Source organism: Grus americana, chromosome 3, assembly GCF_028858705.1.
Source record: "Grus americana isolate bGruAme1 chromosome 3, bGruAme1.mat, whole genome shotgun sequence".
Lineage (NCBI taxonomy): Eukaryota > Metazoa > Chordata > Aves > Gruiformes > Gruidae > Grus > Grus americana.
This window is the reverse complement of record NC_072854.1, coordinates 101,287,503-101,314,320: the sequence shown is the minus strand read 5'-3', so window position 1 is coordinate 101,314,320 and position 26,818 is coordinate 101,287,503. Positions and strand designations below refer to the sequence as shown.

Below are 26,818 nucleotides of genomic sequence, written 5' to 3'. Positions count from 1 at the left end.
TGTTATTAGGAATATGTCTTAGAGACCAACGGTGGTTTCATGGTTTCAACTCGTACCATTTCAAGAAAATATTACAAAATATCAGTTCAGGAATTCATAACCCTAATTTTGTTGATAAGGTTTTCTAAAACAATCCAGGCAGATGACTTATAAATTTAACAAATTAGAAGTGAATTGGGCATTCAAAGTAAAATTTGGTAGCAGTTATAGGAGAATGCATGAAAGGGTGAACGTACGTGTTGGGACTGTACATCTGGAAGGGATGTACCGATAAGGACAGTAAGCATTCAGCATCAGCAGGCTCATAGTAGCCTAGATCTTCCTTCCAGCTGATACTTTTAACTAGATTTTGCAATAGCACGATGGATTTCCTGGTCCCTGGAGCTCCTGGCATTCTATCTGACCTCTGTATTACAAGTTATGACTGCTTGCAAAGGATTGAAGCCAAAAGTTTTCATCCACATCACCGGCTGTCAAAACACAGGGACTTCTGTCTGGGTGTAGATGCTTAGTTTTGGAAAGGCAGGATAGAACATTTTGTTCATCTTTCCTCATGCTTCTCCACACACGTACACCAACACACGGAGAAACAAACCAGAGCCCTAACCATGCTATACTACTTCAGTATCTTCCATGTAACCATAGAAAGCAATCTATAAATATTAAAGCTTCATAGCAGCAAAAGCATTAAACTCATTAGGTAATCAGAAAGCTGAAATAACTGTCAGCTGGTCGGTTGCAAGGTTGGGGAGTTCCAATTTCTAGTCCTTCAATCTGAGCCCTAGGCCACAAATAAGAAGTTAGCCTGGAATTCATGATCGACCTTGTAATAACAAAACATTGCTTATACCTTAACAACCAGCGAACAGTACCAATTTCACTTCATAAGACACTTGTTGTTGCAAACCTATACAACGTGTTTGCTTTTTGATATCTCAGTGCTGTTTTAAGAAAACGAAGCTGCCCCTGGACCTTGAAAGTTAGAATGAATTAAATGACACGTGAATAAATATATATTAATTCTTTTTTATTAAAGTATCAAAACAAACTTAAGAATAGAAAACAAACTGCTTTTAATGCATTTTAAAAGTTCTCCTGAATAAAGTATACTTTTAGAAAACTCATGCAACATACTGCTCCTGGCTAGTTGTTTAAACACTCTTTTCCGGGGCACAATCAAATGAACTCGAGTACCATCATTTCCGGAGTAGCGTGCAGGAGCACGCATGCGAACACACACGTACAAGCAGTAGAAAGCAGCTATGACTGCACGTATAAAGAAATAAAAATAGATTATCTTCTGACAATAGTAGTGGTACCATATTAACATTTGGCATGCTAAGTAAATAACATCAAGCAACAAAAGCATGACGCCTGCGTCACCAGTGATATGGTATAAAGCAACCATACAAATTCCCTAAGGGAGACCCATGAGTTCTGTCATTAGATTCTAGTCTCTGTGGTAACACTTGGTAACAGCACAGGAGGCAAACGGTTTCGTCTGCTGGTATTTGATGCGCAAAAGGCAAAGCCAAGGCGTACGACACCGGGATGATGCCTCGGTTTTGTATTTCCACGTTACAGGAGTCAAATAGCAATGAACGGCGTTTGAGCAGTTTATTGTAACACACTTCATGTATATCCATTCTCTGACAAACAGCTGGCTCAGTTCCCTGCGGAACTTGCCCCCGAAGCCAGGGAAGTCGCAGCAGAGGCTCCAAGCTCTGCCTACAGGGCGTGAATAAAACTCTCACTGAAGTCAATGGAAGCTCCTTCCAACATACAGAAAGACGATGGATTCTCAGGACAGAATCAGAGCTTGCATGTCATCTTCGTAATACATTCACTTTTCAGATACATGAAGTACACATCTTTAAAACGTGATATAGGACATTACAATATATCCAGATCTTAGGAAAACGCACTAAGTAGTTCTGTTGCAGAAAATAACGGTCACATAAGGATAGACTCATCTGGGACTTGTAGGGTAAGAAGCTTATGGCTGAGGTATCTTTAAGTTTAGCCTTTAGAACAAAAACACAATTTCAATGCTGCGTAAGTGGTGTAAAATATTATGTACTGTAAGCTCCGTTTTTATCGTCTGCTTCACTTCAATTGTGAAATTGAGCAGCTAGACACCACCGATGGAGGTACAGAATTTTGGAAGGTATAATCTCTGCACCCAATCGTTCGAGATATACTCAGTGCCTCATCTGTGGAAAAGATGAAGGATAAGTGTTTTCAGTAGTGGTGTCTCAAATACAACTGGTGAAGTTTAGGAATATATAATATTAAACACCAAGAGATAAAAGTAAAAAGACAGCGCAACACTTGTGTTTTCAGTTTTATCTTGCTCGCAGTATTTATTAACTTTACTCATTATGATATTAGTGATAAATAAGGATAATATTTTCTTTTACAAAAAATTGTAAGGATATATTTTATAGGATTAAACAATCTGAAAATTTCACAGAAACATCAGAATTTAAACACTCGTAGCTCCAACTGTTTTGTCCAGCAGCTCTTCTACCAGTTCAAACACATCTAAGGTTAGTAGTTAATAAAAAATAAAAACAATTATTCACTACATCAAAACTCTTGCCTCCTTTAGATTCTTTTGATTGACTGTAGTTGCCACTCAAATGTAAAATAAAAGTAGCTGCAATCATATTTTTTCCCTCCGAATCACCTGCCAAAAGGAAGCAATCCTGACCAGGATGGAAAAAGCTTTGTCAAGCTCTTATGCCTTGAAGAGCTATCTGGATAAGCAGACCCACTGAAGTCCATGGAACCTCTTCTGTGAGTGAGGGTTAATAGCATGAATTAAGGCTTGTAGGATTAGATCCGAGATAGATTTCTTTTTAAAAAACTTTTCATGATTCATGAACCTGGGATTCGATCCTGCAGTTCTTTACTCGGGCAAAACCTGTATCAATATCCCTCCGTAGCTGGTTTCCTCTTTCCAGTGGGTCCAATTCACCGAGTCACCAAGTGGTGGTACAAGCTGCTCTTCAGCAATTCAAGGAAAAACTGTAGTCCCCAAAGGATGGTAGGTGGGGTTCCAGCTCATAAAAACCACAAACTTAGCTACATGGACATTTTGCAAGAAACGTTTCTTTGTCACACCTACTAAGCTTTTCAAATTCAGTCTCTGAGATGAGTCATAGAAAAAAAAAAAAACCACACAAGTGTTGTGAAAAATGACAAAGCTTAGTTGGAACTAAAGGCTTTTTGTGTGTGTTTGTGTGTGTGTGAGGTTAGAATGCAACATTCGGTACGTTCTGCCAGAAACGGTCCTCCTGGAAACTTCGAAACTTTGAAAATACTCTCGGTCTGCTTTCCCTACCAGCAACAAGGAAAAGTAGTGTCCATCCAGCACAGCTGTCTGTACCGTGTGCATCATCAGAAGTCATAGTGTTCTAGCACAAACGTCGTGAGTGCAGATACTGTATACTAGCAGAGAGCTAAAACTTCTGAAGCTGTTGTCTGTAGCTCCTAGGAACAGCAAGTATGACAGGTGCAAAACCTATATTTGAGGCAGAAGACTCTTCAATTTGATTGAGACCACATCTTCCAAGGGGAAGAGTTGCTGTCAAGCCAAAATGATTCTTTCCACTTAAGAAAGCATCTGCCCTTCCTAAAGGCTCTTGACTAATAGAATCCTACACATTATGTCAGATCCTCCATGGATTCTGGTAGTTGTTAAAACCACTACGAATATTTCCATGTTTATCGTATCCCTTAACCTTGTAATGTGCCTTCTTTGATCTGTTGAATAAAAAGATTCCTTTCATCTTCAGGTGTCCTTCCGTTTTGTGCCCGCACTATACAAGTAGGCCTGTGAAGATTTAGCATGTATATCAAATGCTGCTTCTCATTCTTTAGCTCTTCGATCTGGGCTTTTAATTCTGCATTGATAGTTTCCAGCTTTTCTGATTCCTAGTCACAAAGGACAGACACAACTATTAGACTGAGTGGTTCACATAGTTAATTGCGATGTTTATCTAATAGTTGCAGTCTGGTTTTGGTGGGAAAGCATATGGCTAGCTGAGAAAGAAACGGCATGTTCTTAGTGTCCTGTAACGGTAAAACTATACATCCCCCAGTTGATAATAGTCTAAACAACCAGACTGACAGTTACCTTCTGAACTGAGTGTAACAAAAGTTGAAAGGCCAAATTCAGATTTGTATTGACTTACAAGAGCAGGCATCCAAAGCACTGCTGCTACCTTCTGCAGAATTATTCTGAACTTTTTTGGTCAAAAATTTACCCCGAATTATCTACTCTTCTTATTAACTGCCTGGAATATCATGTCACATATCTGTAAACCCACGTTAAGCTAACAAAGTAAGGACATAGGTTTTTTCCCCCCCCCCCCCACCTCCAGATATAGGAACAAAGACAGGCCTGATGCCGCTGTGATATAATTTTATATCATGGCAGAGCAGGTGGTGACACTGCTGCGGTCTTAGGAGAGAGACTTCAGGGCTAAGCTGCTATGCCACTCATTTCATAAAGAAGTCAGAGATTACTTCTTGGTGTTTGTAGGCTCTTGGTCTCCACAATAGATATTATATGACATGAGTTTTTACTTCTTTTTGTGTTCAGTGTACACATTCAAATTCATCGTATCCCCACTGACGAGACTGGTCACTGAAACAGTAATCTCTTTGCACTCCTACCATGCTTTCACTTTTTTCCGGTTTTAACCAGGTTTGATTTAATATGTAGCATGTTCATTTTTTTAATAACTAATGTTTTGACGGGTTTACAGAGTTTTGGGTGACATCCTTCTGTATTTCCTACTGTGACAGTGCCCTGTGCCGTCCGTTCAGATCCTGGCAGGATGACTGATTAAGAACAAACCATGCCAGTCACTTACTTTCTGCAAACATTCTGTTTTTTCCTTCTTTTTGTTCCGGCACTTTGCAGCAGCAATTTTGTTCCTTTCTCTTCTTCGCTTTTTTCTTTCATCCTCTTCAGGAGAAAACTATCCCATAAAAACAGACACACACAATCTGTAAGATGTCGTAAATACTCGACCTGTATTTTGAGAACTTCTGCATTTTTAAAAGCAACATGGATAGTGTCGTCAGTGCTCACATCATGAGTTACATAAGGATGTGATTCTGACCTTGCTTGCCATAGAGTAAAATGGTAGTAACTCCATTAGAATTGTCAATAAAAACCTGACTGGAGTTTGGATGGATATAATCCATGTGATGGCTCATTTTAAATCAATGGTACTCAAAAAACTTGCCAAGCATCTCCCCCCAGGCTGACTCCCTCACCTCCATCTCTTCCCTACTTCCCAAGGAGGAAAAGGAGCCAGGGGCACAGGGAGCGGAGGGGAGGATGCGGCATGAACAAGGCAGCCAGAGCGCAGCGAACTAAAGGCAGCACCGAAAAGGGGATATTAACACCTTCCTTCAAGCTTTGTTTTCTTTCCTGTGGAGGCTCAGACCAAGGTGTAGCTGTTTCCCTAACTTAAGTTATTTCTCCACTTTGTAAGAGAAATGTTTTTCATGGAGACTATTATCTTAAAGTAAAAACCTCATGTGGACCTAGCGTGGCCGTGTCTGCCTCAGCGTAGTCCACATGGCTCCTATGGCACTGTCCTCATGAAGTAAAGCTGCGGTGACTTGTTCCAAGTTCAGCCACAAGTAGATGGGGAAACCAGATTAGCGCTTGCTCTAATCTCTGTAGAACGTTGTCCTTGGTTCATGATCAAAAATAAAATACCCAACTATAGGCCTCAATGGAAATGAGAAATACCAGAGGGTTTCCCACAGGCACTTAACAGAAAGCCAGGCAGCAGGCTTTAAAGGATCAGGTAGAGTGGAGAGGGTTGTATGATATAATTCCTGGTCTTGTGGTGAAATTTTGTTAGAGAATTAATCATTCACACTGAAATGCTGTTTAGAAAGTCATACCTCTGTTTTCATGATTGATGTTTCAATTGGCCTTTCAGAAACTGTCACCGTGTCCAATGTAGAAGACATCCTGTGGGACTGACGCTTGTTCTGAATGGCAAACCTCAGTTCCTCTTTCACCAGTGGGGTTAAATTTGTGAAATCATCAAACCCCAGTGACCCTGCAGGGGACAAAGTGGGAACAATTGCCGAGGCGCTCACTTCTAATGCGGATACCTGGCCTGAGTGTTGGACCATCATTTTGCTGAAAAGTAAAAAGAGATAATAATAATAGTCTTTCAACAACTTTAGAGAGGCAGACAATATTTCCTAGAGGTATATTTCATACTGTGAATAATACAATATTTCTTGCCTTGCTTCGGTCCCCATTTCTGATTTCCCCCAATCTCTCACTAAAGTCGAGCAGTGAAGAATTTGGTCACTAGTAAAAAAATTCTACTTTAGGTTAACTTGGAGTTGGTATTTCAATACGATAATAATAGTATTAGCGCATCACACAATATCTAGGTCTTTCTGAAACTTAATATGGGGGAAAAAAGCATGTATATATACTTCAAAGTCTTAAACTGGTAAGGTGTGGCAAATGAGAATCCAGTGATTAGGAAGAGAAAGAGAATAAGAAACAAAAATCAGAAAGCGAAGGGATATTATTATTTAAAGCACAGAAGGAGTTTAAGAGTATCTCCATCCTCAGAGCTATACCAGCACAGATTCCAGCTTCAGATGGACAGAACATACCCTGATCTCAGCTACATTTAGGCACAGCTCAAAAAGTTCTCCTAGAAGCTGAAGTTTGGTAACCAAGAAAGAATCTGTCACAAAATTATCATGCTCAGTTTTACACAAAGTTGTAGATCTGGTTATAACCTCCTGAAAAACAGTTAACAGTAAGAGCCGGCGCAAAGGTAGAAGTCTGTGCACGCGCTGGGGCTTCAAAGCACAGGCTGAGTTGGAGGGACTGAGTCATGAAAAACGTGAAGCCGTTTGTTTCATTCCTTTGCTCTTGTAAAATCTGAAACTGTCCTCGTGTGCCCTCAACGAGAGGTTTGAAATTGTTCAATATTTATGGTCAGATCTCCCACTGATATAAAACAGTGTGACTGAAGAGACTTCAGGGGAATTATGCAAATGGAGACCCACGGAGGAACCTCATTTCTAGTAGTTTTCCTAAGAAAATGAACCTACCCGACAGTGCTTTCTACTTTCCTCTTTTTAGTCATTCTTCTTATTTTTTTTAGCTAGTTTTGGAGGGACAGAGGCCCCTTATGTGCTTTGTGAAAACTGGTGACTCCGGTGAGGGAGAAAGAGGCAAAACTCAGCAGTCAGCCGTCCTAACATCGTGGGCAACTGAGCTAGCCGATGCGCACAGCTCTGCACAACGCAAACCATCTCTTGCCCAGAAGAGGGGAGATGAGAGGTCTGGAAGAAAGCTGAGCATTTTTTGTGGGTGGCCCAAGCGATTAAAAAGTGCAAATCCATAGGAAAATAGATTTTATTACTTCCCTTGTTCATAAAGTGACTTGTGTTAAATTGGATTTTACCGTGTTGGTTTTCCAGCTTTCTTTGGTGTGTAGGTCTGGGGTTTTGTTTAATAGCTGTATGGGTAATTACAGTATGTGTTATCTACTCTTGATTAGAACTGTAATAATTACAGCAAAGTCCATTGTAATTAACTTGGTGCAGGTAAGCAAATAGTTGCCTCGAGGTAGCAATGCGGGGAAGTTAAATTTCCACATGGTCAACCCAGATTTGCATAGTTCCCTGTACGCTACTTCTGTAACCCAGCAAGAAACGTTTGCAGTCATGTGCCTTGACAAGAAGATAGATTTTGTTCAGAGATATCTAAAAATACACTGTAAATCCACACTGGTGTAAATGAGAGTAGAAACTGGTTCATCGCTGAGTGAGGTAAATATAAAAATGTGAGGACAGCAAATTGCCAGTTGGTAGAAAATACCATGTCCAGCTGCAGAGACTTCCTCACTTCTTCCTCACCCAGTCACCACAAAAGAGCAGAAGGGGGTGAAATTCTGAACCCAGTGCAATCAAAAGGACTTTTTCTGTTGACCTCAGTGGGGCTAGGATTTCACCCGTAGTTATTAAAGATGAGGAAATTATTTGGAACAATTTGTTATTCAGAAAGACCTTGGGAAATTTATGTAATTCTCTTCAGAAAGCCCCTGCTCATGAGTCACATTTAAAGTACTGATACGGTTTAATCCTATAATCTCAGAAAGCTAGCAGTTACTCTTTTTCAACAAGTCAGAAACAGCCCTATCATTTCCAGCTAAAGTCTTCCCAGCATTATTTATCATTTATCAACATTCAACCGTTGAACTCATTTGAACAAGTTAATTCCAGGTGACACCGAACCCCTCATCGCTAGCTGAGATTTTAGCTATTTTCACTGAATGTCAGTCTCCTTGGCTCCCAGCAAGGGCTTCATTCAACAAAGTTAATTCTGTATAATTCAATCGAACCAGGAGTCTTAAATTAAGAGTAAAACCATTTCTCCAGCCTACAAAATAATTAATTGGGCTAATCATTTTCCAGCACTGGTGGTTTATTCAATTATTTTTCAGTTTAGGTGAACTTTTAATTAAGGTCAGCAGTAGCACTAGAGGAAACCAAGAATGTTTGTGGTTTAGTAATGTGTCTGAGAAATTGTGTTAATTGTGGATTTCTACTGGTTAGTGCTAAGTGTACCACGAGCACCATTAAAACCCTACTATAATGTCCTCAGGTACTCTCATCTGTCTGTCATTAGTAAAAAAAAAAAAAGAAAGAAAAAAGAATGGGAGGGTGCCCACCGGGAGGGGAAGCACAGAGAGAGAAGTGTCCTTGACTATAGAAACTTGCTGCTCTCCAGCCTGAACGGCTCACTGACCTTCCAGACATCCTGAAAGGCATCTCTATTTACTCAGACTTTAGGGGAGGGAGGGCCTACCAGGGGGCTGAGGCTTGGGTAAGGATTTCTGCCGTGAGCTCTGCAGAGCTATTTGCCACTGGTTTTTGCTTTGCTGGGGCTATTTCTTGGGGCAGGGCTTCTGGACAGTGCCTAGGAGGGTAGGGTTCCAGTCTACCACTGAGATCATTAGGAGCCACCGTGACACAAACAACAAAAATAATCAGCCTTTTGTCAAAGCGACTCAGTAAGCTGAATAGATTCCCTTTTCGTAACAACAAGGTAGATGTTTGCCAATTTCTGAGGAACAAATCTGCTTTTAGAAGTGTTTTACAGGAATGAAAATTAGATTTTGCTATTGAAAAAAATAGGGCAACAGGTTGCCCTTCCCTTTTCATACAAATTGTACTTGTACCTCTGTCTGTAAGCCACCAAGAGCACAGTCTCATTTTCTTTGGGTTTGTAAAGGCTGGGGAAACAGTAGGAATAAGAATATCAAGCCTTAAAGTGTAATTACATCTGGGCCTTTCTGATACAATCTCTGTTTACTTTGTTAGACCACGCACATGGATCTCGGCTCTAGGCTGGTTGGAGTCCTTCTGAAGGTACTGACATTGAAGGTGCTGAACGTTTCACAGACCTGCACCGGAAAGGTACAGCTTGTTCCCAGTGTGGGTTAACGCTTCATTACTTTATCCTTAGTTTTGGAATTTTCCAAAGAGAACAGCTTTTCTGTTAATGGTACCCTCCCAGTTCAGGTAGATTCAAACAGCTTGCTTCATTTGTTCTCCTCCTACTTTCTGTTTGTTCTTTTGCTGATGATTCTTTCCATCTACAGCGAACTTTTGCATCTCATCTGCCAGTATTTTAATTTCAGGACAAACTTCCTAGCTGTGCATTTCTATTATTTAAGGGTATTCCTGGTTAATATTAATATTTAAAGTGAGTAGTTTCAGTCTTTTCTTTTTTGCTTAACTTCAGATGGCTGACTGTGCCCCTTGGTTTTGGTTCTTCATACGAATTCCTTTTCCTCTGGTGCTGATGCAACAAACCCCGATAACCCTTGAGGTTAATCTTAAACAGCATTAAGAGCAATTACAGTTCACAACCTCTGTGCACGCTGGTTGACCTTAAGCTTTCTGACATCCCACATCATTCCCGAACCATTTTCTGCTGCCTTCCAGCTTCTCAAATGCTGTTACTAGGAGGAAAATTGATTTCCAACAGGAAACTCGTTCTCTGAAACTAGTTTGCTGTTGTGTCACGCCTGCCTTGATTAGGCAACAGTTTAGCAACTGATCTCCTTCATGTCAAGACACGGGGACAGAAAGAAAAGTGAATGTCCCCGGCTCGCACCGAGAGCTCCCACTCATTTTATGTGGATATAATAGATATTGGGATATCTAGAGAGATATATGCACACGGCGGTGCGGGGCTACTCATGGTCTGGCCAGTCCCGCTACAGCTCCTCAGTCCCTGCGGACCCTCCGCGGTCGCGGTGCCGCCGCCGGCTGCCTCCACCGCCCGGCCGCGCTCCGGCATCCCCGCCGGTCCCGGGGCCGGTGCCGTCCCTCCGCCGAGGCCGCCACCGCGCGGTGCCGAGCGGCGCTGCCGGCCCGGGGAGAGCCGGAGCTCGGCGGGCTCCCTCCCGGCGCTCACATCTGGCGGCAGCCCGGGCAGGGGGTTCCCCCAGATGTGAGCGCCGGGAGGGAGCCGGCGGCGGAGGGCGGGCGGGCGGGCGTGGGGCTCCGGCGGGGGCTCGGCGGGGCCGGGGGGGACTTTCCCGAGGCTCACGGCAAGCGGCGGCACCGCCGCGCCCGACTTCGCTCCGACGGCGAAACTCTTCCTCGCCGCGGCCGGCGGAGCCCCCGGCGGGCATCTCTCCGTGGCGGGACAACCTCCCGCGGAACTCAATCCCGCGAACCCGGCGGCACGCAGAGTCTCAGCGTTTCCCCCTCCCGCTTCCACTTACCTTCTTCCCTCTGTTTTCCCGGCCGGAGGGAAAGGGGTCCGCACCCACCCAGCAGCTCTGCCGTCCCGGTATCCGTCCCCTCTCCTCCGGGGAGAGCAGCTCTCGCCGCTCCCCGCTCCTCTGCTTCTCGCTCCGGTTGCATCACCCCCCTTATATAGCCGAGCGGGCAGCGCTGGTATTTACTCTGGCGGCGAGTCCCGGGCTGATGTCATGCTATTAATAGCCTCCCCGAAAGAGAGGGAGGAGGGAAGCGGAGCCCGTGGCGGTGATGCAAGGCTTCCCCGCCGGCACGGCTCGGCACGGCACGGCGCGGCACGGCGCGATCCGCCGGGCGGCATCGCAGGTCCCCCCACGCAGGAGCATCCAGCGGTACCAGGACAGACTCTGTCCTCTCTTCCTCCTCACCCCCTCCCCCCCTTTTTAAAAAAAAATAAAAATTAAACCTCCGGGGGGTTTCTTTCTCCGGGCTGTTTTGTTGTTGAGAATAAATCAAAGTCCTTCTCACGATCAAAAAAAAAAAAAAAATAAAAAAAAATAGTGGAGATTGTGTAGGTTTCGAAAGGACTGAACAATGTGATCTTATTCTACAGGGAAGAATTATTTAACGCCTCCCCGCCCGCCCCCCCCCCCCTTCTCACCACCCTCCCTCTTCGTGCTGCTTTAGATGACAGCTAAAAGTTCATTTCACATGAAAAGGAAGGCTTCGATTTTTTAGTCTGAGGAGGAAAGATCCGTTTAATGAAATGATAGAAAACTAAAAAGAACACTTAAAAAAAAACCCCCAACTTTTCTTAAAACACAACAGCATACAATTTCCTTATGATTTCAGGGAAAACCAAGGAGTCCCTATAGGCACGAGGGAAAGATGGTGGTGGCTGTGGTGAAGGGGTTTTTGTTTTGTTCTTTTTTTTGTTTCCATAGCTTCCTGGTTTGTAAAACGTCAGAAATTGCCTTCTAACAGCCCCCAAAATGCTGGAAAATAAGACCAAAAAAAGCATTTACCCAGGAGAGACGCAGAAGGCTTACAGAGAGATGCACGGTGTTAACCAGCTTGATAATATTCTATATAAAATACATACAAACTTGTCATTAGGACAGCCTTCGAGTCTCTGTACTAAGCATGGAAAGACCAGGACATTTCAAGCTTCAGGATGTTCTAACTAAACCAATATACTCAGTCATACATAAAATGTATACCTTCATATATAAAATGTATACCCTGATCAAGTGCTCCAACTGGTTAATTAATTTCATAATGTTCAATATGGCTGTATTTTGATAATAGCTAATATGTCTCAAGTGGTATGTTCTGAGATGCATTAATTACTTGGAGCATTTTATCAAGCATATCGATTTCTAATACTAATTTGAAAGTCCCTCTGTATCTCCCCTCTATGTGTGTGTCGCTGTGTGGGTGTATATGTATATACATAAATATAGACATTGACCACACAGAGAGGAGTAGTAATCTTAGCTTTTTAAATGTCCCAGTGCTAGCATGCTCAACACTGCAAACTTAACACTCCTATTTTAATTGTCTGCTTTTGGAAAAAAAAAAAAAAGAAAAAAAAAGAATAAAAAAGAAAAAAAAAAGAAAAAAAAGAAAAAAAATCTGGTGGGGAAGGGAAGGAGTCCGGAGTAGTGCTGTTGGCTTTGCTCCTGTGAAAGGTGCAGTTGCTCCCCGTTCTCCTCAAACTATGAAGTGCACTTTGCGGAGGGCAGGAGTGAGCTCCTCTGACCTACCTGGCAGCTCTCCGGTTACAGCTCCTGCAAGCTGTAGGCTCAGGCACTCACCTATAGATAAATCATTCTTAGCTCTTTCAAAACATGTTTATTGCCATATCTTTATTAATCTGGGTAAATCAATGACAAGTATAATGCCAGGCAAAAACTTTGCTCTTGAGAAGGATCTAGAGCAAACTTTACATTTCAGCTCGGTGCAGCCTGTGAAGTTCTTTTTACTCCAGAGGCATAATTTTATAATGCATGCCGTGTTCAAGAACAGCTGGCATCGTTTTTCTCAAGCCTAGAAGAAAAAAAGATCCCTCTCAAGCAGAGGCCAAACGTGGAAAATTTCTTCCCAAAAGATAATTGGTTGGAAAGTTCTGAGCATGAAGTTATTGTGGAAACGTGTTAGCAACATCAGTTTTAGTGGCCATGACCAGGTGCCTGCTGTAATTCTGACAGAGATTTAGCAACTGTCCGTTCTTATTTAGCCAGCTGTACCAGAAGTGGGAATTTATTTAGAGAATTTTTAGCTAAGCAGAGCAATGTCACAGAGTCATGGAGGGGGGAAAAGCAGCTCCCTCATTCAATGTGGGGAGAAGTACCTTGGAAATCCAAGTGGTGTTGTCCTGTTGTTTAAGGGTCACTGACATCTACTCAACAATCACAACACTTCACTGAGTAGGCAGATGATTTTTTTTGGTTTGGAATCGTACTATTTTATACAAAACTAGAGCCGAGAGATTTGTTTGCTGAACGCTGCTGCTTCACCACTGCTGGTACCATTATCTGCCATGAGCTACAGCCGGTATGAAAAACTGACAGCAAACCAGTTGTGTTCATTCTTGAACTACTCCTGAAGCGAGCCAGCTCCTCCCTGCAAAGCAAACAGAGAGACCGTTCCTGTTCGCATTTAAGATTAGGCCACTGAAACATGTCCTGGCTTGAAATTCTTCAGTGAAAAAAGAAAATGAAACCAGAATGAAAAATAAACCTAGTTCCACTGTGTCACATAGGTTTTATCCTGCTCCTTGTTAAACCCAAAGCTAACTTGATTGCAGTAGAGACATCGGATCACGCTCCAGTTAAAAAAAATAAAAAAATAAAAAAATTAAGACTATCAGGAAGTTAAAGTAAAACCCAGTACAGCCACCGCATGCTCTGATGTTCTTTGCCAGTTTCGTTTTCCATCTCATAAAATATCTTTCACTCGCCTCCCTTTGAACATTCACCGGTCCTTTTCCATTTCATTTCTCTCTTTCGTTGCAAACTTCAGGGAACAGCCTCCCTGAAACAGCAGCCATTTCCCAGAGGTGACATTCATGTTCATTATTTCTGCTTTCCCTTAAGCCAGGTACAGCAGCTCACCACAGACGACTGACACTTAGTGGGTCCTTCTCTCTCTGCAGAGACGTTAGGCTGAATACCACCCCACAGTGTGGTCCTGTAAGGCTCTCTGTAAGGCTCCGGCTTAAAGAATTCTTTCCTTTACCTTTTCCTGACCAAATCCTGCCTCCACATCCCTTGACACTACTTCATACGCTGTGGGTATTTGACTAAAACTAAAATATGGCTGTCTCCTTGCTGAACAGAGCTACAGGCATCATTATAGAGAGCAACAGGCTCACATCCTTACAGCAAAAGCTCTCTGCTGTCTCCTGCCTTAACATTTATGCAACTGTACGACGTCAGTCAGAGCAACACAATTAAAATCCCCGTGTCCCCTCCAGAGCCTCTGCTGGTTTATGGTCATGCAGTTTCATTAAACCTATTTGGTCTGGTGAAAATATAATGAGATGTAAATAAATAAAATGTGTAGTGATATCTCGAGTCAAACCTGTCTCTCTGTGTACTTTGAGGTTTTAATTGTATTAAGTTTTGAAATTACTGTAACCCTGACAGGTCCAATTTTTGCCCTGCACGGCACATATACGAGAAAGAGGTTTCCAGAACTCAGAGTTATCATGTTGTAAAATCAACACAGAATCAGGTTTTTTGAATCTGCCCAAAAAAGTATTCTCTATTTCTGTGATGGGAATTAACCTTCACCAAGATTTTTGCTATGCGGTACATTCAGGTCTGAATCTGTGTGGTAAGACTCCCCTGTTCCCCAAAACATGCACAAGTTTCGAGACAATTTTCCCACCTGTCTGGACTAACACCAGAGTTGAAACTTGGGACTATTTTTTCCAAGATTTAGATTGTTATTGCTTGAGCTACGGCAGTAATCTGCAGTAGAAGTAGCATCAGCCATCCCCAGCCAGCCCAGGGCTTTTCAGCTGCCCTCTGGGGGGGTCCCTCGGGCATCTGTGGGCTACTTCCAAGAGTTTTTCCAAAAAGTGACTAACCCACCCCCCCCAAGCCTACAGTAGTGAGGATCAAATCCACTCTGGAAGGTTTGGATCTCTCTACAGGGGTAAGAGGTCCAAAAATTGAAGGGAGTTAAAAGCCATGGAGTTAGAGGGCTGACTCTCACAGAGGCTGTATGGCAAACCCTGCTACAGTCTTACATTTAATACCACTCAAGCAATGAGTATACGTCTTGTGGAGGGAAATAAGTGCACTATTTTAACTACTTTTATTAACGCTGAAGAAGATGAAATTCATTTGCTCCTTGCTTTTCTCTCCTCAGCTTACTTTTCTTTCCTTACTGCCTGTTTCCATCACTATCCCTCTAAATCCATCTATTCTCCAATGATTATCTCCTTTTGGACATCCCATTTCCTACCTTGTTTCAGTAACAGCCACCTTTCCCATTTCTTTAAAAGAGCAGCTTCTCCTTTTGCCACTTCCCTGTTTTTCCTCCTCTCACTTCTCTCCTTTCCCTCCCTGTATCCCTGGATTCTGTCATCCCCCTTTCTGTTCCCTCTTTCCAGCATTTTTTCTCCCATTGGTCCTTCTGATCCTGCCCCGGCAGCTTCCTAAGCCTAAAAGAGTCATTTTAATTTTCTCTTTCACTTTCTGTCATTTTACTTTATGTTCCTCTGCAAATAAGATGGAGGCACTGATAACAAAATTACCGGTGGGTGCAACAAGATGTACATTGCAGGACCAGAAGCCGGCGCGCAAAATTACCGTGAACTTTAGTGGAACTTTACTAAATTAAATGTTCCACAAGGTTGTGAGTCATTATTATATGCAGTACTTCGGGAGCGCGGAGTGTGTGTGGGGGGGAAGTTATACAAACATCCCTTCTCTTTAGCTGAGAGACAGCCCTGGTGCTGGCCCAGTCAAGTGCAGCTTTAGTTCCCTCTTGCTGAAGCCTTTCAAGGTTTTTTTCTTTATTAGATGGACTTTGTGCACCGGCATAGGAGCTGGCTAAGCACAATAGCCTGTAATAACAATTTCTGATCTCTTCGGATACAGCCAGATAGTAACCAACAAGGAAAAGAGATCCCACGTGTGAAAGAATCACATCTTAAACTGGACTGAATAAAGCAAACTCACTGGTTCCACTGAACAAGCAAAACGATAGTTCAGATATATTGATTGTTCTCCAGGCCAAGTGTAAACTCTATTATTTCCTTTATGGTGCCTTTATAGTCCCCTCCATTTAATGGCATGAAAAGTTCCATCTTCACAGATTCTCCCCTTCACCTTCCCCTCCCCATCCTTTCCACCTTGTAAAAGCATGCCAGATTTTGTCTGAGAGCAGTTAGAGATTCATACCGAACTTCATCAATGGCTTTATGTGTAAAAAAATGATCACCAGCTAAAGTAAGTACTAAGATCTGATCCAACTGCTACTGAAGTCAATGGAAAGATTCCCATTGAGTGATAAATTTAGCCCCCAGGGATGATGAAAAATCAGCGTTTAGTCACACTGGTTCTCAGCGTTACAAAACTCTCCTCTTGAAACGACTTGAAAGAAACGCTTAGAAATTATTCGGTGACGGTATATGTTTCGCTTAGGTGGACTAATGTAATTACGGTTTGTATTCTCATGGTTGTCCACGTAAACACAGAGAGTGAGAGGAAGTGAGTGAGAGAATATGTCTATTTTTACTGTGCTAAGTTAGAAATATTTTGGATACATTATGGAATCATCATGCTGCTACAGACAAATGCACACACACACAAACACATAGCCCCTATAAAAACTACCCGTTCCCATTGATCGCCCGTGGAACTGTGCATATGTATGATATCATTAATGATATTTTCAACAGCTCTTCTCATCTGCCTGGTAAATACGTAAATTACAGCTTGCCATAATAATTACAAATGCACATTTCTAATTCTTAAACATTGATTTCTATATAAATACCATTTCAAACAAAACCAACGTATGACGCAGATTTGCAGTCTCCAGAAGATTCAAACCCAAGGCTGCCATTGCATCTGTCACTCTGCTTATCGTTTGTCCTCTCTCCTACTTCACACGTGCCTTGCCATGAAAGGAACGCATGAATGATCTTAACTTTCAGCCTCTTATCTTTCCTGGTTTATTTTTTTGGCTTAAACTGTACAGTAACTCGCCTGGATAATAAGAACAAAGTGTAAGTAAAATGAAACCAATAGAGCTGCACGCAGTTTTAAAATTAGACTGCCTTAATTGCAATCACAGAAGCATTCCCTGAGCCCAAATCCTGACTGCTCTGTGGGCACGGGGGGCTGCTGATGAGGCCACCTCAGCCACGGGAGAAGATGCAGGGTGTCACTGCACCCGCCTGGGGTTCCCAAGTGACATCAGTCCAGTGGGGAACACCACCCACCGTGGGCTAGGGTCCATCTTCTGTCCGGTGACTCTTTGAAGCAAAATTATTACAGAGACAGAAAAGCGGACTGCAGGATGCCCTTTGTCCAGGGCATGTCCTCGCCACAAGGCTGTAAATCAGGCACCATCTGGTTTGCTGTCTAACCGTCTCGTAATTTCATGCCAGGACAGCTTGAGCGGGAGAAGTCTAGAGTAAGATTCCCTAAACAGCACGGCTGATCAGTTTGTGGTTAGATCATTTCTCCTCAGAAAGAGGGAACACGAGTTTCATCCCTCTAAGTCAGAGGTGAGAACCCAACTTAGATCCTTCCTTCCAGACCAAGTGCTCTCGGTGATGGGGTTTTATTAGAAAACCAGCTCAATCCCTAGTCCAAGTTTAGAAGGGAAGTTTGGGGCCATGAATGCCCCAGTCCCAGTGATGCTTAACTCTGCCTTGCAGGGTAGGCGGGAGAGATGGGGACATTCATTTTCACCATGGCCAGCCTCCTTCTGTGGAGCTGGGCTTTAGTCCTTCTACTGCAAATAACTAGTAACGAGGCAGATGAGGACAGTGCTGGTCACTGGGCTGGGAGTCAGGAAATGAGAGGGCTCCTTATTCACCCTCTTTGTGATTTCGGATAACCTGATGTTCATCCTTTGGTTCTGTTCCGCAGTCTGTTAAAATGGATAACGGTGCTTTACATTCTGGGATGAAGTAGCTGGGATTCCCAAATGGAAATCATGGATAAGGTGGGTGAATTTTAGCTCTAATTTTAATTAGCACTTTAATGGGCCATCAGACCTGAGCCTTTTGTTGCTGGATGCTCTCTAGATGGATTATTATCTATTCCTATACTTTAATGTGTGTGTCGCAGTAGTACTTAGCAGCCCCAGTAAGGATTCTGGGTGTGGGTTTCTTACATGCAAGAGTTTTATATTGAGCTCTGAAAAGGATGGCAATCTTACAGCCGTCAAATAGAAGCTCAGATTCAGCACAGCAATTATAAACACGTGGCTGAACAGGCCCTGTCCAAAAGCCATGCCTAACTTAAGACTTGCCGTTAATGAAGATCTAAAATAGCCTCTATAAATATTTTAACGTATTTCTGTGGAATTATATTTCTTCTAACACATTTGGGATGAGAGCACCTGACAAGGTACAATATTTCAGTCTTTTGTCAAGGTCCTTATCTTGGCAATTTTCCTATACGTATGGGCTGATCAATTAATTCATTACAGACCTCTGAAGTGCAGTAATTACTGTTATTTTTCTAAACCAGCAAAGGTTTAGAATTTTAGTATATGCTGAATTATTAAAATAAACAAAAACCTAAGAACTTTAAAGAGATCTAGAGCACAAGAGCAAAGTTTGACACAGAGAACAAAAGCAGAGTCCACCTGTTAACACTAAAGTCTGCATTAATAGTGGATGTCAGAGGAGCGTCTAGTTAGTAAAAAATAAATTACACTGCTTCTTATAACCATATCTAAGGTAAATTGTCTTTATTCTTTTTCACTCTAATTCTAATGTTTGGGATTTATCAAATCATTTAAGCCTACTTTTTCAGAAAGTTCTTTAGAAATATCCATTTCCTGCGCTGAACTAGGAGTGCACAGGATTAATATCTGGCTGTTCGCACACACCGTCCTACAGCCCGTGCATCTGAGGCCGTAGGCTTTGCTGGTTGAAGCGTTCTTGGAAGTCTTCCACTCCGAAGTGAGTCTCTGCAGCAGCAGGAATAGCTAATGTGTGGCGTGTATAAGCAATGATGACTGGTGAGAAAAGCATTTTCCGGGAGTTTAACAATCAGTCGGAAGAGTTTTCATCCCCATATCTGTGCTCAGCTTGGCATTTACTGACAGGAAAAGCCTTTTGCATCAGGCGCTTTTACTGTTATACTTCATGAAAATGTCAAATATAAAGAAGAAAAAGGATCAGCTCTGTTTTACTAGTAAAAATTCAACTCCAAATGCAGCAAATAAGAAATAGTAGTAAAAGTAGAAATAGGACTGGACCCAAGGCCCTGGAGACTGCAGAGACCAGAACTGGGAGGCAGGAGAGCTGTTGTATATAAAGAGGTTTTGTAAGCTAAAGAAAAAGAGGAGAGAAGCGAGGAACTTCATCGGGGCAGCTGCATGACAAAAAGACTTGGTTGGTTGGTTGGCTCTGATAGTTTTATATGAATTGCTATTTGTTATTAATAGCTTATTTTGTCCCGTGTTCTACAGAACCATCTCGAGCTCTTTACAGCACACGAGCAAACGTAAGGAAGGCTTAGAAATACGATGGAGTTATTAAACTAGTCTAAAGAAACAAGAGGAAATGAAGTTAGGTATTCTTCTAAACCAGCAAGTCTATACCTTGTAACTTCCCTGTATTTTTTTGGTACTGCTTCCTGGGACTATTCAAATCATAATTCGTAGAAGCATACGTAACATCTTGCTTATGCTACGGCTTCAAGGACCAGGAAAACCAGAGAAAACCAGAGAAAACCCTGCTGACCAGAGGGGATCAGCGAGGTGAAACAGAATATTGGTTAGTGCGTGCGAGGGCACTTTGGCGGTTGTTTCTAGAGACAAAAAGCTGTCCTGTGAAAGCAATCTCTAATGGGTACAGATGGAGCAGGCACTTTCTTATTGTCAGGACTTATCAAGACATTTAAGAACTAATGTGGGAGTTTCTCCTCAGATACCACTCCTGTCAAGTTCAGTGCAAGGTCAGCCCCAATTAATTTTGCAGCGCTGTACCCATAATGAGAGAGGACTAGCTTCTCCAGAATTGCTGATTATCATTTGGAGTCTGCTTGCTTTTGCAGATAAATATTGAAGGATTTTTAGTGGTACTTCACACATAAACATAAACACTACTTTAAAGCTGTAAAGCCCTAGTTAACTGAAGACACTATTCTCCCCTGAGATGCAATCAGCCATCAGTCAGCACGAGAGAGAAAGTAAAGATATAAAAATAAAATACTCCTGTAAAGGGCTGTTAGGAGTGTTCAGCAGATTTCACCATGACTTCATGGTGTTCTGTACAGGAATTCAATACTGTATTGCTCCACATTAAGGCAGGGATTTACTTTTTTTAAGGGCTCGGTTTCCCATAAAGGGAAAGTGTAGTTCAAGTCTATTTAAATTTATCATTTTTTTCCCATAAATGAAAGCTGATCAAAGTAAAATGTGCTTTACCATCCCATTTTAAAGAGACAGATGCCTGTCATGTTCTGGAGGGGAAGGTAGTTTCCTTGCTAATGCAGAAGTATTTCTTGCCCTTGCATAAGCCAAGATGTTCCACATAGCATCAGAAAAATTGTGAACTGGTTAGTTAAGTCTGCTTCCAAATGACATCTGTGTTGTGGCACAGGTAGATGTCGGGCAGCCCCCGGCCCAGCCTGGCACTCCATTTTGGATTTATAACCATGTCCAGCGCTTCAGAAGGAGTTTTGGTCAAGTTGGGATTGCAGGATCAGTCCCACGGCTTGTTTGGAAACCATAAATTAGGCTCAGTGTTATGTTTCCTGGCTTTAGTGAGGCTGTATCTGTTAGTACCATTTATACACTACTCCACCTTAACCAGTCAGATAAATCATCGGCTCCGTGGCTGGAGCAGAAACTACAGATATGACAGAGTACCCAAAACAAGCCATGAACTCCCTGTACATCTAAATTGGCGTTAAGTGCTTTCATTTCATCATCCAAGGGTTTGGCTTGGGATGGTTTAGCTTGACATTTTTTGTTGACGATTTATTTTGTGTTCAAAGCATCTGCATGAAGCAGACAGAATATGTAACCTAGCAGGCAACACTTAAATTCAGCAGGTCTTTTTTTTACAGGTGATTTGCGCTTTGTGCAAAAGTGGGTGTTTAGGCTCCAAAGTTTTCTCAACAATTTCCTTACTGGTCTGTACAATCTCTCGAACTCAGGCCGTAAATCAGCCATGTGTTAGGCCAAGAGCGCCTGCAGTGAAGACAGCTTCTCACAGCGAGTGTGTACACTGTTTTCTTTGCAGAGCACGGAGGTTAAACATGTACTCAGGTTGTTGGGGTTTGGTTTACAATTATTACGGGTCACTATAAGTTTTATTAAAAAAATATAATATAATATAATATAATATAATATAATATAATATAATATAATATAATATAATTTCACTTTTCCATGAATGCTCTGTATCCACGCAGATGTCTAAGCATTTGTAGGTTTCATCACCAACTTGAATATATGTTTAAACACTAGCTTCTTCTCTTTTTAAAAATGCCCATTGTACATATTTTTACAAGAGGTGTTGCAAAAGCAGCGTTCTTGGCTGCAGCCCGGCTCCTCCGGAGGTCACCAGCACACTCATGCAGCTCCTCCCCCATCATGGGTGTTCCTACCACAGGGTATTGGTAGGACAGAGCCCCGGGCCTCCTCTCTAAATTCAGTCATGTAAACTGTGTAGAAGGGAACTTTGGCATCCTTTGGTTGCCTGACATAATCTGTTCATTGAATCGTACTTATTTGTGAATGTGCCTGCCCCAAATGGACTGCTTACAAAACCTGAGGGGGTTATAACCACCCTTCTTCCCTTACCCTGGTCCAAGACCTGTCCTTGTCTCTCACGGCACCTGCTGCATACCTATCTCCCAGAGCTCAACAGAAGGGTTATTGGGTGAAATTTAGAGGCCACAGGAGATGAGATGAAATGAGCTAACAGTCATCAACTATTATCATCATGGTGACTGTTAGCACCACGATTGCCTACCAGCATAGTCATCACCTATTTTCCAAATCCCCTCTTTGGTTGATACAAGAGTCTTTGCCCTCAACTCTTGATGGCAGTTCATTTTGGAACCAATTCTCCTTTCACTTCCCTGTGTGACTTCACGGACTCCAGTTCAGCCTCACTTCATTTGCACAATGAAAAGAGACCTGAGCTTCAAGTCCAAGTTCTCAAAGACCTTTGGCCTAACATCCATCTACACTTGTGTGATAAGACACCTAAATATCTTGCAAGGTAGGAGAGGTAAGTGTTCTCTCTTGGCTACCCTTCCTTTTACTATGGCATGGATTATTTTAGACTTTACATGTATACTTTATTCTCACGGCAGTCTGTGAGGCCACATTTCCATTGATGTAAGCATTAAACCAGCAGCAGGGTTAGAGCAGGCCCTAATTATATTACAGTTTAATAGGGAACCAGATTATGTTAAGTGGGAGGTCAGCAACATATTTTTAGAGCACATCTCAAAGCTCACCCAGTATGCACCCCTTCCTTTAACTGGAACATTTATAGTTTGTTTGTTTAAAACTGAAAATATCCTTTCTGTGAGCTTCTCCCAAGAGCCATTTGGGACAAAGGCGGTGTGCAGAACCTCAACCACAGCCACCAGCCGCAGGAGATCTAGATCCTCCTCCTTTTCAAACTCTCCTGTGATGGATTAGCATGGCAGCTTTAAAGTGGACAAGCTGTAGTAACCTAAAGCAAGCAAATCCCAAGCTCCTTTAGAGAAAACCCTTGCCCAGGGCTACAAACACCCTCGCACCAGATCCCGTATGTGCTGCAGTCAGCAACCTTCGTGTTCCTATGCACCTCATCGTTTCATTTCTTCATGGGTGCTCAAATACATCTGCTACCCAGCTAGGGGCCTTCCTCAGCACTATTTCTAGTGGGTTCCTGATACTAAATCTTCCCCTAGATCCTCCACGGTATGTGTTTTCTGATCATGCCTACCCTATGCAGCGGGAGTGAACACTTGCACAGGGTAGTCATGCTGTTCTTTCAAAGACCAAGTGCCTTTTAGGGCACTTGCTTCAAAGAAGTGAAAAGAGGGCCCCATTTCTGCTCTAAAAAAAGGCTTGTGTAAAATCTTGGAGCGGCCCTGGGAGCGAGGACCAGAAACAGTCTCCTCCTGAGCCAGCTGTCCTCTCTCTGTTTTCTGCACAGCCTCAGCAAGGAGCATGGAGGATGCTCCTCTCCCCATCTATAGCTTGATAGGTCAGGAAATCTCCCAGATCAAAAGAAATATGAGATTAAACCTCATTAGACAGTCAGTGGAACTGAACCTGGCTCTTACGTATCCTTGCTGAATGCGTAAAGGAAGTAGCACTCCCTCATCCGTCCATGAGCGTTTGCAAGAAAGGAGCGATGCCTTGTTAAACCGAAAATAAGAGACCAAAGCACAGGCAGAGATCTCAGGTTTGTGGCTCTCAAGAGAACAGAGGTGCCTCCCTACAGCCCGGGGGGCAAGCGGTCCCCCTTCTCCTGCCGGGGAGGCTGAGCTGCTCCCTGCACACCTTGGTGGCTGATTTGGGAGCCACTTCAAGGGGCTGAAGTCTTCCAGCTGAAGATCAAGACATGGAAGACAGGGGACACAGCAGTCAAGTGTCGCTGTGATTAAATTTTGGGTGGCTGAGGTTTTATGGGAACTCCGTTGGCTCCTGAGCTTCTTCAGTAAGTTTACATTATACAGCAAGGACAGCAATTATTAACAAGGCGTGAGAAACTGCTTTGTTTTCTCCTGCGATGATCCAAGTGCACCACCACCAGGGACAACTCTCTTTTAGAAGCAGTGGGAAATGTTTAGAGAGGAGAAAGTCTCAGTGCCTCCATAACCATCTAATTTGGACTTGTAATGCAACGGAACTATTGTCACTCATTTTTATGAGTGATTTAGCAAAGCTTAGCACACCTTGTAAACAAAAAGCATATTTCCATCCCAAAGTCAAAGACTGTTTAGTTTTGAATTTTCCTGGAAATATCAAACTCGTGTTGATAGAAAAATGAAATGAACGCATTTTAAAAAAAAGTTCATCTCTTCTTTGAAACATGCCACCTCATTCTAAAATAACCATATTGATCCCAGCTGATAGTCAAGATGTTAAAAGTAAGGATTTCTCTCTCCTAGAAAATACAGCCACTTGGGTGGGTAATTATAGCACTGGAGTGTTTAATTTTGTTATGTTTGATACAAACTTGTTTTATAAGATACTTTCCTATCAAATGACAGTAAGACCCTTAATATAAACACTACTGCAATTTTATTACATGAATGAGCAGTTACTAGTTTGTTTGGGTTTTTTTACTCTAAACAAGTGATGGAATTTGGGAATCCTGACCTTGAAACACTTTCATGCATGCTTAATTTTAATCGTGCACATAATCCCAGTGAGTCCAGTACTACTTGTATGTTTAAATTTAAGCACATACATAGGTGTTAGCAGGACTGGGCTTTAATATAGCACAAAATCTAATGTCTAGTTTTTCAGTGTTAAAATTAATACCTTGTTAAATTCAGTTTTCTAAGAGAAGTCATTATATGAAAAAATATGAAAATGAATCTGTATCTAACAAATATTTTAACTGAGATATATATGTAATGATATTTAATATCATGATATATTTTTTATATATATATATTAAAAAAGTGATAATATTTCTAAAAAGTACTAAGAGTCTTATGGGGGACCTGACACACAACCTTGTGGAAGAAACCCTTAGAGATAAGGCTACTGAGGGAGGAAAAATTTGGAAAACTCTCTTTTCTGGCAGCATCTCCCCTGATGCAGGTGACAAAGTCTCAGCTTCGGTATTTGCTGACTTCAGTGAGTTTCCCGCAGAGAAAATCTCTCCACAGAGGGATTTCACCTCCCTGCAGCGCCCCGTGGGGAAAACCCAGGAGCCCTCCCTGTCCAGCTCTTCTCTTTCCATCCCGCAGAGGCGAAAAGGCCGGGTCGCCCCGCGCTGAAGCTGTCTGTCTGTCTTCACGCTAACTCAGCCCTTCTCAGCCCGTAAGCACGTGCCGGGGAGCCATCGCCATCCCAAACGGCAATATTTGCTGTCCATCCAAGGGTCTCCCTGAGTCTTTCCTAACAGAGGTCATGTTCCTGGCAGGTCTGCTCACCTTTACCGTGGTCTGACATTGACAACCACGGTCCCAAATCCCTCGGCAGCCGTGGAAGAGGCTGCTTGTGGTCTCCCAGCTGCCCTGCGGTGGGATACGGCAGCAGCCCTGCGGTGGGATACGGCAGCAGCCCGTGCTGCTCCATCCAGACCGAGGGAAGACAACGCCACTGGGGCCTTGTCCAGGTAAGGAACGGGATGAAATTATTTGCATTGCTGTTGGCATGGGTATGCACTTACAGTTCTGTTTGCTGCTGCTAATTCAGAGTAACATGTTATCGGTTATCACCAAGATAGCCATTTTTATTATAGAAACATTGGGCCTTGTTACAAGATATATATACTCTGAAAACTCCAAAAATTAGTGTCACCTGAATTGTCTCTAATTCAGAAAACAAGCTCAGTCTCGATGGATCTGCTTACTTTTATTTGCTTTCTAAAATCATGATGATTTTCTATACTGCATAATTGTCTGTGAACATTTTGTTTTGGGAGCTCAGCTTGTAAAACAAGCTAACAACAACAAAACCCAACCAACCAGTAAGGGCAAGCAGTACTCAAAAGATTTTATCAGTTACTTCCAGCAAAAGCCCCTCGGTGCCTATTTCACTCTGCTATTTTAAGTTAATTTGCAAAGCTTCGGCAAGGAACAAAGGTTAAATACTTGGAATTTGCACAGGTTGTATGTCACCGCAGAATGCTAAATAAATGTTACAAATACACGGTAGTTCCTCCAAGAAGGAAAAAGGGGGGCACGGGGCGCAGCTGCCCTGAAAATCATTATAAGAAGAAAATTCCCCTGGAGCCAAGCAGGAAAGCAGGAGGTGGGAATGCAGAGCATTGCAGAGGTATTGCTTCCAAGACTGCTTCATTAGGGGACTCCAGGTAGGTATGGAGCTGAGCAGAACTATTTTACAAAGATCTCCTGTTATGTATTACCATAAGGAATAACACAATATACACCTGTAGTACAGGAACCTGCTCTGGTAATACTGGAGTTCATATTAGCAACCAGAGCTGAGGGTTGAGCTTTGGTAGTTAGGGATATTGGTAATTAAAAGCAGTGAAAAAAGATACAAACCCCGTGGCACAGCATGCTACGGAGGTGGATATTTGTAGTTATAAAACTACAGTCCCAGGTGAGCTTCTAGCAAATCAGATTAAATTTAAGACTGCTCAGTTGTGCTACGGGAATTTATCTCTGTTGATGGGGCTTGGATTGTTCTGTTTATGTTTGGTTTGGGTCCTGCTGGGTGATTTTATCAGTATGTGTTAAATATGTTCATGCTGGTCATTGTAGCAGTTACCATCCAAAGCTATCTCCGCACAGCAGGTACATTACATCTCCTAGTAAGTAAGAGGTTGGCGAACTGAAGGAAACAGATCTAGAGTTTGCCCACAGTCGTGCAGCACAAAAATGACAGCAGAGATAACGGAAAACTTCCAAGTCTTGACTCTCCTGGCAAACGGGGACTGTTGTCAACGCAAGGTACCATGGCAAACCTTTCCTCCTCCAGCCTTCCTCAGCCACAAACAACTTTTCTACCAGTTCTGGTCCTCATCCAGCTCTGAGAGTCAGTGACAATAATTCGAGCATGCCAAGTGTCTGGCCTCAGCAGATTTTCTTGTGAAATAAAGAACGGGTTGTGACATGGAATTTTTTTCTGAATTCTCTGAATATGCCTCCTGGAAAACATGCTTTCT

At 42.6% G+C, this 26,818-nt stretch overlaps 1 protein-coding gene and 1 long non-coding RNA gene across 2 annotated transcripts; one reads left to right on the top strand and one right to left on the bottom strand.

Annotated features, from left to right (window-relative positions):
- Positions 1–1,012: 1,012 nt before the first annotated feature.
- ATF3 (activating transcription factor 3) lies at positions 1,013–10,961 on the bottom strand. Its single transcript, XM_054821797.1, has 4 exons — positions 10,812–10,961; positions 5,935–6,178; positions 4,884–4,991; positions 1,013–3,939 (listed from the first exon to the last, which is right to left on the bottom strand). The coding sequence occupies exons 2-4, from the start codon at positions 6,172–6,174 to the stop codon at positions 3,742–3,744; spliced, it is 546 nt and encodes a 181-aa protein (XP_054677772.1). The 5' UTR covers positions 6,175–6,178; positions 10,812–10,961; the 3' UTR covers positions 1,013–3,741.
- On the top strand, positions 9,009–26,818 carry LOC129204958 (uncharacterized). Its single transcript, XR_008576547.1, has 4 exons — positions 9,009–9,492; positions 17,907–17,982; positions 25,106–25,300; positions 26,445–26,818. It is a non-coding gene; the product is annotated as an uncharacterized LOC129204958 (long non-coding RNA).

Coding starts and splice junctions, on each gene's coding strand:
- ATF3 (XM_054821797.1), bottom strand. CDS start 6,174: ATGATGGTCCAACACTCAGGCCAGGTATCCGCATTAGAAGTGAGCGCC. Junction 4,992..5,934: donor CATCAATCATGAAAACAGAG/GTATGACTTTCT, acceptor TTTATGGGATAG/TTTTCTCCTGAAGAGGATGA. Junction 3,940..4,883: donor AAACAGAATGTTTGCAGAAA/GTAAGTGACTGG, acceptor CTTTGTGACTAG/GAATCAGAAAAGCTGGAAAC.